The following is a 14,070-nucleotide window of genomic DNA, read 5'->3' on the forward strand; positions in this document are numbered from 1 at the left end:
GCAGAAGCATGGACTCCTTTTTACAGAGAAATAACCCTAACCCTAAAACAGATTGAAATTCAATTGATTGATACTAGGGTCATAATTATGGGCGACAATTTCATATGACACCGCTAGAAAAACTGACGGATCTTTTCCTTTTGAACAGCAGACAATTTCTACTTAAGTAAACACTTTAAAACCTTGTATACTGGTAGAATGTGTCAAAATAAAATGTTTTTTTCTCTTGGTTTTCTTGAGAAAATCGTAATTTGTTTGTTTAACGTAGTTTAATTTTTCGAATTTTAAGCAATCCTATGCTCTCTTTTGAGCTATAATCATTTGCTGCGTCTAGAACTGAACAACATCCTGTACGTAACCCTAACCCCCCCCAACCCTAAATTTTTTTTCTTAATTTTAAAATTAATTTAATTGTTACGCGTATAAAAAAACAAAAGGAATGGAATTAAATTAATTTAAGAATTAAGAAAAAAAAATTAGGGTTAGGATGTCTCAGTTTTAGACGCAGCAAATGATTTTAGTTGAATGGAGGTAATCGATTGGTTAAAATTGCCGAAATGCTCGGATTTTCAGACAAAATATCTTAGAAACTATAGAATTTGCTCAAGAGAAAATGATGTTTTATAAACACATTCTACCAGTATACGAAGTTTAAAAGTGTTTAGTTAACTAGAAATTGTGTTGACATCTGCCGTTCTAAAGGAAAAGATCCAAACTGCCGTTGAAACCGATAGGATCCGAGTAGAGAAAACGGTAATTGAGCAGAAAACCTCAGTACACTTCTTCGAGATAATCTGGTGAAGGTTTTAACAAAATTCGGCAAAGAGATTCACTGGAACGAAATCAGTCACTAGAGCTATCTATTGGAGAATAGAAGAACTACAACCATCTAAAGGGAAATAACTTCTACTACACTTCAACCACGGTGCAAGTAAATTATTAATTAAGGTGCTTAATTAGTGATTCACTGACTCGTTGCTTATTTGTGAATACGGTAAGTTGATATAAAGATTTACTTTAAGTCTGTAAAGGTGATATTACTACTACTAATAATAATAATAATGTGAATAATAGAATTCTGTGAACCTCTCGATGTTACAGTAATTATTTTTCGAAGCGAGAACCTGACAACAATTAGGAAAATATAATTTGCTCGTCTTAATTAATAACTTCCAAACTGAAATATTGATCGGTTGTTTAAGAAAACCTATGATCGTCTGTTACATGTGATATTAAGGAAATTAGGCATTCCTTCGATATAGCCCGACATGGTCGAGACGTTTCACTTCGGGTATTTCCGTGGGTTGTGGAGTAAAGATGTAACGAAATTATATCCAGCAATGTCACATTTTAAAATTGAAGAAAAAAAGCCTTGCATATTTGTTCTTACTTGTTCCATGTGTGTATATAAAATCCGCAAATTTCCAAGCAGAAAACAGAAACGAACTGTTATTTGCTTCCACGGAAATACCCGGAGTGAAATATTTTGATGTTGTCGAGTTAAATCGAAAGAATATATATATATATATATATATATATATATATATATATATATATATATATATATATATATATATATATTTTTTTTTTTCCTTATTTCTTTATTCCCCACAAGGGGCTAAACACGGAGAGGACAAACAAGGACAGACAAATGGATTAAGTCGATTATATCAATCCCAGTGCGTAACTGGTACGTAGTTAATTTAAATATTGATGGTGATTTGATATCGGGCATCAATATAATGTAAAAGCGCCGACATCCGCTTTCAAATTGTGAGTTGGGCCCAAACGCACATGCATATGACACGTTTGTTCCACTTCCCTTCTACGAAATCCACTCACAAGGCCTTATTCTGCCCAAGGCTATAATAGAAGACTCTCGCCCAAGATGCCACATAGTGGGACTGAACCCAGAGCCATGTGATTTGGAAGCAAGCTTCTTACCACACAGCCATAAATGTTTAAAGCTTACTCAGTGTCATTGTTACAAATTTCTCTCGTTAATTGTTGAACAGCCTAATTTTGTGAGGTTATTATACTTACACTTTTACTCCTTTACTTGTTTCAGTCATTTCACTGTGGCCATGCTGGAGCACTGCCTTTAGTCGGGCAAAACGACCCCAGGACTTATTCTTTGTTAACCTAGTACTTATTCTATTGGTCTCTTTTGCCGACCTGCTAAACACACCAATATCAGTTGTCAAGTGATGTTGGGGGGACAAACACAGGCACAAATACATATATATATATACGACGGGCTTCTTTCAGTTTTCGTCTACCAAATCCACTCGCAAGGCATTGGTCGCCCTGAGGCTATAGTAGACACTTGCCCAGGGTGCCATGCAATGGGACTGAACCCGGAACCATGTGGTTTGTAAGCAAGCTACTTACCACACAGCCACTCCTTTGCATCATCATCATTGAATGCACCAATCCGATTGTGGCTGTTGCCAGCCTTGCCTGGCACCTGTGCCGGTGGCATGTAGAAAGCACCCACTACGCTCATGGAGTGGTTGGCGTTAGGAAGGGAAACCAGCTGTAGAAACACTGCCAGATCAGACTGGAGCCTGGTGCAGCCTTCTGGCTTCCCAGATCCCCGGTCGAACCGTCCAACCCATGCTAGCATGGAGAACGGACGTTAAACGACGATGATGATGATTGTTTAACATCCTCCTTCCGTGCTGGCAGGGGTTGGACAGTTTGCAAGGGACTGGCCAGGCAGAAAACTGCCCCAGACTTCTGTATCTGTTTTGGCACAGTTTTTCCAGCTGGATGCCCTTCACAGCACCGGCCATCCTGCAGAATGGAGTGAGTGCTTTTCAAGTGGCACCACCACAGGCGAGGTCAGTTTTGTCGTAGTTTTTACAGCTGGATATATTTCCAAATATTCCAAGATAAGGAGAAGAGGCTTGAATCCTCAAAGACATACTTTATCTCGAAAGAATCCAGAAGCTGGCTACCTGCATGGTTCTTGGTCTCAAGCATTTGTCTTATGAAGAAAGGCTGAAGACGCTCGACCTTTATTCTCTCAAAAAACGACGACGCCGTGGTGATCTCATTCTTGCCCACAACATCATAAGCGGAAAGTGTAACCTCTCGAAAGAGTTGTTCTTCACTCCTGCTCCAGAGCGTCGGCTTCAGGGTCACTCCTAAAAGCTCTATCTGCGATGATTTCATCTCAATTGAAGGAGAGGGGTTTTCTCCGTCCGGGTTGCGGATCCGTGGATTAAGCTGCCGAACGAGATAGTGAAGATGCCGACGACCGCTCGGTTCAAAGTCTCTCTTGACCAGAGATGGCATGAACACCACCCTGTACATAACTCCATGTCCCCCTACATGGCCTTGCTTTTTGCTTTTTGAGCCAAAAAATTAACTTAACTTAAATGCCAACCACTTTGCAGTGTGAACTGTATGCTCTCTACAGCTTGATGCCCTTCCTAGCATCAACCACCGAGTGTACTGTGTGCTTTTTATGTGCCACCAGCAGCAATGAGGCCCGCAGAGAATAGGTGTGGCTATGCAGTAAGACGTGTGCTTTCGTCTGTCGTTACATTCAAATTCCGCCAAGGTCGACTTTGCCTTTTATCCTTTCATGGCCAATAAATAAAGTACCAGTTTCGCACTGGGGTCGAAGTATTTGACTTAATCCCTTTGTCTGTCCTTATTTGTCTCCTCTGTGTTTAGCCCCTTGTGGGTAATAAAGAAATAGGTATTTCATCTGCCGTTACATTCTGAGTTCAAATTCCGCCGAGGTCGACTTTACCTTTCATCCTTTCGGGGTCGATAAATAAAGCACCAGTTTCGCACTGGGGTCATAGTAATCGACTTAATCCCTTTGTCTGTCCTTGTTTGTTCCCTCTATGTTTAGCCCCTTGTGGGTAGGAAAGAAATATATGCAGTAAGAAGTGTGCTTCTCAGCCCATCGTTGCAGGTCAGGTGTCTTCAACTGTAGCCTTCAGCCAACTAAAGTTGTGTGAGAGATATGGTAGACAGAAACTGAAAGAAGCCTATCGTGTGTGTGTGTGTGGTCAAATGTACAGAAAGCAAAAGACGAAGACGTGTGAGGAAATGACAAGCAGATGTATTTGTTTAACACTCAGGAAGAATGGGAAAGTTTTTGATGTTTTGAGCATATGCTTTTCAAGAGAAAGGGATGAGAGGAAACCACAGGGAGAGAGAGAGAGAAATAAAGGGGCCAGATTATTGGTTCACGTGTTGGAATGATATATATACTCTTTTACTTGTTTCAGTCATTTGACTGCGGCCATGCTGGAGCACCGCTTTTAGTTGAGCAAATCGACCCTGGGACTTATTCTTTTGCAAGCCCAGTACTTATTCTATCAGTCTCTTTTGCTGAACCGCTAGGTGACGCGGACATAAACACACCAGCATCGGTTGTCAAGCAATGCTAGGGGGACAAACACACACACACACACATATACATATATACGACAGGCTTCTTTCAGTTTCCGTCTACCAAATCCACTCACAAGGCTTTGGTTGACCCGAGGCTATACTAGAAGACACTTGCCCAAGATGCCACGCAGTGGGACTGAACCCGGAACCCTGTGATTGGTTAGCAAGCTACTTACCACACAGCCACTCCTGCGCAAAGATTCACCAATTGTGAGGTAAGTGCCCTACCGCCTAAGCCACACCACTTCTGAGGTGAAACAAGTGAAAGGAGAGAAGAGAAAGAAAAGAGATAAATAATTAGAGAAAGGTAGAGACGATTCATCTATATACAGAATGTTGTAAAACTTTCAATGTCTCAATGGATTCTGACCTATGCAAACACAGACATTAAATGGATGACGGTGTTGATGTTGTAAGATTTGCAATGTTGAATTATTATGTCACTTAACTATTCTCTTTATCTCACTGCTTCTTTTTCTATTTCAGAATATCACATCATGTTGACGTAAAAGAAATTTCTTCATTCAGATGTACCTTTGATATTTTGATTGACTTTCATCAATTAAAGGAAGACCATGTATTCATAAGGCACATTCATCAACGCATCAACCTCTTTATACGAATAAAATCTTCAATGAACGATGGGAAAATAATTCTTCTGGACAATGGAATTAACAGCAACATTTTTGTTGTCTTCACTGTCTGGAATGTAGAGAAGATGATTGCTTTAAAGCTTAATTAAGCTTGCATAACTTTACAAAGGAGTTGATAGATTAGATATTAAGTAAGATCCCAGATAAAAGAAACGGCATTGAATATAGTGACTCAACTGAACACAAACACATTCATATATATGGAAAAGACACTTTCATTGTGATATGTATGATCAATCATTCTCTCATGATGAATCATTTAACTAAAGCAAACAACCCTGATGCAGGAGAGAAACCATATCGCTGTAATATCTGTGGTAAATCATTCTCTCGACGTAGTCACCTCACTAGGCATAAACATATTCATACAGGAGAGAAACCCTATCATTGTGATATCTGTGGTGAATCATACTCTTATAATAGTCAGTTGATTATTCACAAACGTGTTCATACAGGAGAGAAGCCATATCATTGTGATATTTGTGGTAAATCCTTCTCTGGAAAGGGCGACTTGACTAAACACAAACGTGTTCATACAGGAGAGAAGCCATTTCATTGTGACATTTGTGGTAAATCATTCTCTCGAAGTGGTGCCTTGCTTAAACACAAACGTACTCATACAGGAGAGAAGCCATATCATTGTGATATCTGTGGTAAATCATTCTCCGAAAGGAATCATTTGACTCGCCACAAACGTATTCATACTGGAGAAAAGCCATATCATTGTGATATCTGTGGTAAATCATTCTCTCAAAGTGGGCATTTGACTAGACACAAATATACACATACAGGAGAAAAGCCATATGATTGTGATATTTGTGTTAAATTATTCAGTCAAAGGATTCCCTTGTCTGAACACAAACATATTCATACTGCAGAAAAACCATATGATTGTGATGTCTGTGCTAAATCATTCTCTAGAAGTGGGGACTTGACTAAACACAAACGCATTCATACAGGAGAGAAGCCCTATCATTGTAATATCTGTGGTGAATCATTCTCTGAAAGCAGTACCTTGACTAAACACAAACGTACACATACAGGAGAAAAGCCATATCAGTGTGATATTTGTGGTAAATCGTTTTCTCGAAATAGCATTTTAACTTGTCACAAAAGTGTTCATACAGGAGAGAATCCATACCCTTGTCATATCTGTGGTAAATCATTCTTTTATAAAAGTCACTTGACTACTCACATACGCATTCATACTGGGGAAAAACCATATCACTGTGATATCTGTGGTAATACATTTTTTAGAAATAGCGATTTAACAAGTCACAAGCGTGTTCATACAGGAGAGAAGCCGTATCAGTGTGATGTCTGCGGTAAATCATTCTCTCAAAGTGGTACCTTAACTAAACACAAGTTGGTACATACAAGAGAGAAGCCATAACTTTCCAATCCCTGTGGTAATTATTTTTGGGAAATGGTGTTTCAACTATACATGAATATTTCCATACTCTACAGAAACAGTCATTGTGATATCTCTGGAAAATCTTTCTCTCGTAGATCTATCGTATATTTCTGGTGTATAAATGACTGTGTACAAGATGATGCCTAAGATTTCCATTTAAAAAGTGTGTTTTGAGATATATTTGATGTATACCATAATAAATACATTATGTACAGAATGCGAGGGAATGCAACTCTCGAAGCAAGAGTGAGGTATTTATGTATAGGAATGCCCTTGATGTAAATAAATATATACACACCCATACACACAGACATATATATATATATATATAATAACAATTTAAGAAATAAAACATATGCATACATACATACATATATGTACGTACCTACATCTATATGTATATATACATGCATATATATATATATATATGAGTACAGGACACCACAAATAAACGGAGAACACAACGAGAAAGGAAAACATAAAACCAAACAAGGAAACGGACTTTTTTTAACAACGAAAAAACAGAGTACAAGACAAACAATACAAGGAATATTCCCCTTCATCAGCTGCCCCTGCTTCAACTCAATGCATGTTTCGAAGTTAAGGGCAGAACACGATCCGGCTGAAGCAGTCCTTCCTGCAAAATGAATTAAATAAAATTCTTTTGCAGAGGGGTAAAAAAAGGAAAGAAAAAAAGTGACAAGAACAGGACGTAAAAGCAATGCAAATAAAAATACAGAACACATAAAGAATAAAAACAGGACAAGGAAACCAGCATTGAGGGCTTACATATTATGTTTTTGGATTTGGTTTCAAAGATTCTTTATATGAGTTCGTGTATTGAAGCATTTTCTGTTGTGTCTGAGGAGACATATAGCATATAGAGATGCACATCCATTCATACAAATATGGTACATAGTTGGAAAACACACACACAAGGTGACAGAGGTGCGTACATATAAGTTTTCATGGAAAGTAGCTTGATCGCCAAAAGCATGAGCTTCGTAGCTAAAGGGGTCGGGTGACCTGTGCTTTCCCTAGTGACCCCTCAAACCTCTGCTTTTCTTGTGTTTCAGTAGCATTTTTAAATGTTTCGATCAATAAACTTTGTATGCAATAATTCTAAAGTCTTTGTTGTTTGAAAATTATCCAGTTCTTCACAAAAAGTGGCCAGGTATTGTAAATTACCAACTATGAAACGTACCTGGCTGGTGTAAACACCATAGTGACATCACTTACGCATCAGTTATTTTACAGGAACTAACATGGTGTCAAGTAATCCATAATAACACCATTTACTTGGAATGGATTTACAAATTTACTTTACTGTCATCATCATCATTTAACGTCCGTTACACTACACTTACGGAGTGGTTGGTGTTAGGAAGGGCATTCAGCCGTAGAAACATTGCCAGATCAGACTGGGCCTGGTGCAGCCTTCTGGCTTCCCAGACCCCAGTTGAACCGTCTGACCCATGCTAGCATGGAAAGCGGACGCTAAATGATGATGATAGCAAAGAATTTAGTAAAATAACTTAGTTATCATTAAGCTAGTGTTAGGAACATTAATTGTAACTAAGGTTTGGTGGAAGATTTTAATTCAAAACTTATGAAAACAAGACATTTGTATTACAGAGCCAGAGGTGGTTTCAGCCGGGTTGTATCAAAAGTGTTAAGAATTGTTTCTCTATTATATATTTTAACCCTTTCATTACTGTACTTATTTTGAGGTGCTCTGTGTTTCTTCCTATTACTTTAAATATAGCAAAGAATTTAGTAAAATAACTTCGTTATCATTAAGCTAGTGTTAGGAACATAAATTGTAACTAAGGTTTGGTGGAAGATTTTAATGCAAAACTTGTGAAAACAAAACATTTGTACTACAGAGCCATAGGCAGTTTCAGCCGGGTTGGTAACAAAAGGGTCAAAAAGCAATGGTAATGACACAACACAAGCAGAGCCCAGGTGATAGTATCACATAAAAAGAGGAGGTACTGGTATCATAAAATTCATTAGTGTTAGTCCCTTGTGAAAATCCATCCTCTCCTCATTGCGGTGGGGACGCTAGCAACGGGTAGTGTCAGAGCTATGCCGTCATGAACTTCGGTTCCTGGTAGGGCCGGCCACCCAAGGCGGATTGGTCTGGCACCAAGTGGTATTAGGGCCACAACCCGGCAGACGGGGCTCTGGTGAAAATCCTCAAAGTGTCTGCTTCGGCAACCGGCGGCTCCTCAGTTGTTCTGTCCCTGCATCTGTGGACAATCTGCAGCAAATAGGATGTCTCCACGAAACTTCTTCCATGCTGGAACCTCGTGGAGCTTTAGGTGTTTTGGCTCAATAAACACTCACAACGCCTGGTCTGAGAATCGAAACTGTGATCCTACAACCGCAAGTCCGCTGCCCTAACCATTGAGCCATTGCACCTCCACACACACACACACACACACATATATATATACTTGTGGGCAATAAAGAAATAAGAATATACATGTGTATATATATATATATATACATACATATGCATATTCTTATTTCTTTATTGCCCACAGGGGGCTAAACAAGGACAGACAAAGGGATTAAGACGATTACATCAACCAAGTGCGTAACTGGTACTTTATTTATTGACTCCGAAAGGCAAAATTTGAACTCAGAGCATAATGGCAGACGAAATATCGCTAAGCATTCCGCCCGGCATGTGAACGTTTCTGCCATCTCGCCGCCTTGGCTCCTACTTTGGATCTTTTCGGTTGAACGGCAGTTTTTTCTAGCGGTGTTATATGAAATTGTCACCCATAATTATGACCCTAGTATCGATCTATTGCATTTCAATCTATTTTAGGGTTAGGGGTGAGGGGAAGAGCATCTTTTTTTCTTCAGAAATGTAAATAAACCCAATCTGTTTCTTAAACGAGGGACATAGTCATACGGCACAGAATGTTTTTTACCTCAATGGACATCACTGATTGGTTGAAATTGAAGAAAAAAAACAACAAATATCTTACAAACTATAGAATTTTGTCGATAAAGCCAAGAGAAAAAGATGTTTTATAAACACATTCTAGCAATATACGAAGTTTAAAAGTGTTTAGTTACGTGGAAATTATTTTTAAAAACTGCCGTTCAGACCGGAAACACCCAATATATGAGTACACTTTGTTCGAATAACTTGAAAAAACTTCCATGTGAAGTTATTGATGAAACGGGACAAATGTAGCCAGTCAGCAGAGCCATCTACTGGAGAATTCATAAAATACAATCGTTTAAAGGGAAATAACCTCTTCAACATTTGAACCGCGAAGCATCGAAAATATTAATCACGGTGATTAATTAGCAGTTAATTAGTCATTGCTAATATCTGAATACGGTAAGTCGGCAAACATTGACGTTGATAATATTACTAATAACAATGTAAAATAATAGAATTATGTGAACCTCTCGGTGTGACAGTGTTTCGAAGCAGAACCGTAACATTAGGAAAATATAATTTGCTCGTCTTAATTAATAATTTCCAAATCTTAATTAATAATTTCCAAACTGAAATGTTGATCTGTTGTTTATGAAATCCTAAGACCGACGGTTACGTGTGATATAAAGCCAGTTATTTTATGAAAGGAGGGTAAAGCGGTGCAGTTAATTAGTAAAATGAGGGGAAATCGATTCAAGAATACCACATTAATTAATGAGACACATTAATTAACATTGTCCTGTTGTTAATTAGACACTGATAAAACAGTAAGTGGAGACGGATTTGATCTTTGGTTATTTTAATTATAGGAATGATGATGGTATAACTACAGATTTCTGTCAAACTAAAGTCTTTGACCCGAGCAGAAAAGGAAAAAAAGAGAGGTAATGCAATAGGTGCAGAAAGAAAAAACGAATACGAAGGGGGGGGGGAATGCGCGCTGGTGAACGAGGGTCCGGGGAGAGGATTCGGAAAATTCACATCGTGAATGTTCCAAGTCTTCTCACCGATTCCCCGTTCGTCGGTGAAGTTTTTTTTTCTGTATATTTGTTTACTACACATTATTTTACACTATTTTAGGCGTAACTTCGGTATACGGCCCGGAAATACCGGATACATTTCAAGAAAGTGTTTTTTTTATTATATATATATACGGGGGGTTAGGGTTAGGAGTGGGAGAAAAGTGTTTTTGTTATCTCCAGAAATGTAAAAAAAGCCACCGAAGGATTGCCCTATATTTTTTTTTTTCAATTTTTTGACGGAGGTGGATGGTGTGCGGACTCGGATAATTCACGCGATCCAGCAACTCCACTTCGACACCCGGTCACAAAAATGAGGGAAAAATAGTGTAATAGGTGTAAAATAACGTGTAGTAAACGAATATGAAAAAAAATGCCCGCTGACGAACGGGGTGGAGGAGAGAACTTGGAAAATTCACATGGGGAATGTTCCAAGTTCTCTCACCAAATATTCGAACGGGTGTGGGTGGGGTTTGGACTCGGATAATTCGCGCATTTCAGTAACCCCACTTCGACACCCGGTCACAAAAAGGGAAAAAAAGTGTTAAATAACGTGTAATAAATGAATATGAAAAAAATATGCCTGCTGGGGAGAGGACTTGGAAAATTCACATCGAGAATGTTCGAAGTCCTCTCATCGATTCGCCGTTTGTCGGCTAAAATTTTTTTCTTCATATTCGTTTACCATACATTATTTTACACCTAGTATACTATTTTTTTATGGGTGTGGGTGGGGTGCAGACTCGGAATATTTCACGTGATCCAGTAACTCCACTTCGTCACCCGGTCACAAAACTGAAAAAAAAAAAAAAAAAATAGTGTAATAGGTGTAAAATAACGTGTACTAAACGAATATCAAAAAATAAATGGGTGCTGGCGAACGGGGGGAGGGGCCAAAAACCCGGACAACTCACACGATATTTTTCCCTAAAGAAAATGGATATTCTTCCCAACCAGATGGTACTGGGTTCAGTCCCACTGCATGGCATCTTGGGCAAGTGAATTTTCTGAGTCCTCAACCCCACCGTTTGCCAGAGAGCATTTTTTGTTTTATATTCATTTTTTCTGCCCCCCCCCCCTCACGAATTTGGATGATCATAACTTGCAGAAAAATAGATATTTTTAAATGAAATTTTCTACGAATATGTGTTATATCATGTAGATTCCGAATATATAATCTTTTTTTTCTTTTTTGGTGCGGGGAAGAGTTTTAGGATGCTACATTGAGGCTAACTTTTTTGTGTAGCTTCATTGGATTGCCTCAAGTTCTGAGATTAATATGACACTGATTGGTGACCATAGCTGAGAGCAATAGTCAAAGTGGCTTAGGACAAGTGTCCTCCAGAGGACCATCATGGTTTCCTAATCTCTTGTTCTAAAAGTTCTAAGAATCCATCCAGTCACTGCCAGTATTTCCTTGCCAATTTAGCAACATACACATTGAAGGATGCATTATTACTCATGTAAATGCCCAGGTCTTGCACTGACTGTGCCCCTGAAATTGCAAACCGAAAAGATCCTAAATTAGTTGTAAAGATTCACAATTGTTTGGTAAGTACCCTGCCAACTAAGCCATACCACAGGTGAAACAAGTGAAAGCAAAGTAAAGAAAGAAAAAAAAGAGAAAACAGATAAATAATTAAAGAAATGTTGAAGCGATTCATCTATATACAGAATGTTTTAAATGTTTCAAAGCCTCAATGAATTCCGACCCAAGTGAGCATAGACATTGAATGGATGACAGTGTTGATGTTGTAAGATTTGCAATGTTGAATTACTATGTCGTTTAACAATTCTCTTTATCTCACTGCTTCTTTTTTTCTATTTCAGGATATCGCATCATGTTGATGTTAAAGAAATTTCTTCATTCAGACATGCCTCTGGTATTTTTATTGACTACAGGAAGATGATATATTTATAAGGAGCATTCATCAATACATCAACCTCTTTATATAAAACATATTCATAGAAATTTAAAAGACACTTTCATTGTTGTATGTACGATAAATTATTCTCTCAAGATGAGTCATATAACTAAAGGCAAAAACCCTGATAAAGTAGAGAAACCATATCAGTGTGATATCTGTGGTAAACCATTCTCTCAAAGTGGTCACTTGACTGTACACAAACGTACACATACAGGAGAAAAGCCATACCATTGTGATATCTGTGGTAAATCATTCTCTGAAAGCAGTACCTTGACTAAACACAAACGTACTCATACAGGGAAGAAGCCATATCATTGCGATATTTGTGGTAAATCATTCTCTGAAAGTAAACATTTGACTCGTCACAAACATATTCATACAGGAGAAAAGCCACATCATTGTGATATCTGTGGTAAATCATTCTCTGAAAGTAGTAATTTGATTTGTCACAAACGTACACATACAGGTGAAAAGCCATATCATTGTGATATCTGTGGTAAATCCTTCGCTACAAATAATTATTTGACTTGTCACAAACATATACATACTGGAGAAAAGCCATATCATTGTGATATTTGTGATAAATCATTCTCTCGAAGTGGGGACTTGTCTAGACACAAACTTACACATACAGGTGAGAAGCCATACCATTGTGATATTTGTGGTAAATCATTCTCTTCTAGTAGCCATTTGATTCGTCACAAATGTATTCATACTGGGGAGAAACCATTTCAGTGTGATATTTGTGGTAAATCGTTTTCTCGAAATAGCATTTTAACTTGTCACAAAAGTGTTCATACAGGAGAGAATCCATACCCTTGTCATATCTGTGGTAAATCATTCTTTTATAATAGTCAGTTGACTTATCACTTACGTATTCACACTGAGGGAAAACCTCATCACTGTGATATCTGTGGTAAAACATTTTTTAGAAAAAGCGATTTAACAAGTCACAAACGTGTTCATACAGGAGAGAAGCCATTTTCTTGTGATGTCTGCGGTAAATCATTCTCTCAAAGTGGTACCTTAACTAAACACAAGTTGGTACATACAAGAGAGAAGCCATAACATTCCAATACCTGTGGTAATTATTTTTGGGGAAATGGTGTTTTAACTATACTTCTCCTGACCCCAACTTCTCTTTATTCCCACATAATTTCTCTCTTCACTGACATCCCCCTCCACCTACAAAAACTTTCTCATTTTCCTGAGCATCAAACTAATACACCTGCTCATTGATTATACACCTGTCATTTTTTTTTCTGTAAAGTTCAAGTAATTTTTATTGAACTTCTATTTCAGAAAATAAAAATGACAGCCCCTATTCTTACTAACGAAATGAAAAGGCATGCTGCGATTGTGGCTTTGATTGCTAATCATGGTGATTTAGAAATTTCTCGTTTTCTAAAAGTTGCAAGATCTTTCGTTCACAAGATTCGGTGTGAGTTAGAAAAAGATGGAAATGTATCACCTGTCTCAAAACGTAAAAAACATTCCAAGCGCTCTGATTCTATCAGGACACCTGAATTTATTCAGGAAGTTAAGCAAAACATTAGAGACAATCCAGGAAAATCAATGAGGTCAATCGCAAAAAAATTTTGTGTGTCGGAAAAAACGATTAGAAATATTTGTGCATGAAGACATCAGATACAAATCTTGCAAGAAGGAAGAACAA

General features: G+C 38.0%; 2 protein-coding genes across 2 annotated transcripts in view; both read left to right on the forward strand.

The window, feature by feature from the left end:
• LOC118768206 (zinc finger protein 239-like) overlaps positions 1-14,070 on the forward strand; it is a 113,136-nt gene that overhangs the window by 14,255 nt on the left and 84,811 nt on the right. The gene's annotated exons all lie outside the window — the stretch shown is intronic.
• On the forward strand, positions 8,148-14,042 carry LOC118768224 (zinc finger protein 3-like; the record flags this gene model as incomplete). The annotated part of the gene is made up of 2 exons (XM_036514338.1): positions 8,148-8,152; positions 13,079-14,042. Coding segments are annotated over 2 exons (390 nt in total), but the record flags the coding sequence as incomplete, so codon positions are not given.

Source organism: Octopus sinensis, linkage group LG27 (genome assembly GCF_006345805.1).
Source record: "Octopus sinensis linkage group LG27, ASM634580v1, whole genome shotgun sequence".
Taxonomy (NCBI): Eukaryota; Metazoa; Mollusca; class Cephalopoda; order Octopoda; family Octopodidae; genus Octopus; species Octopus sinensis.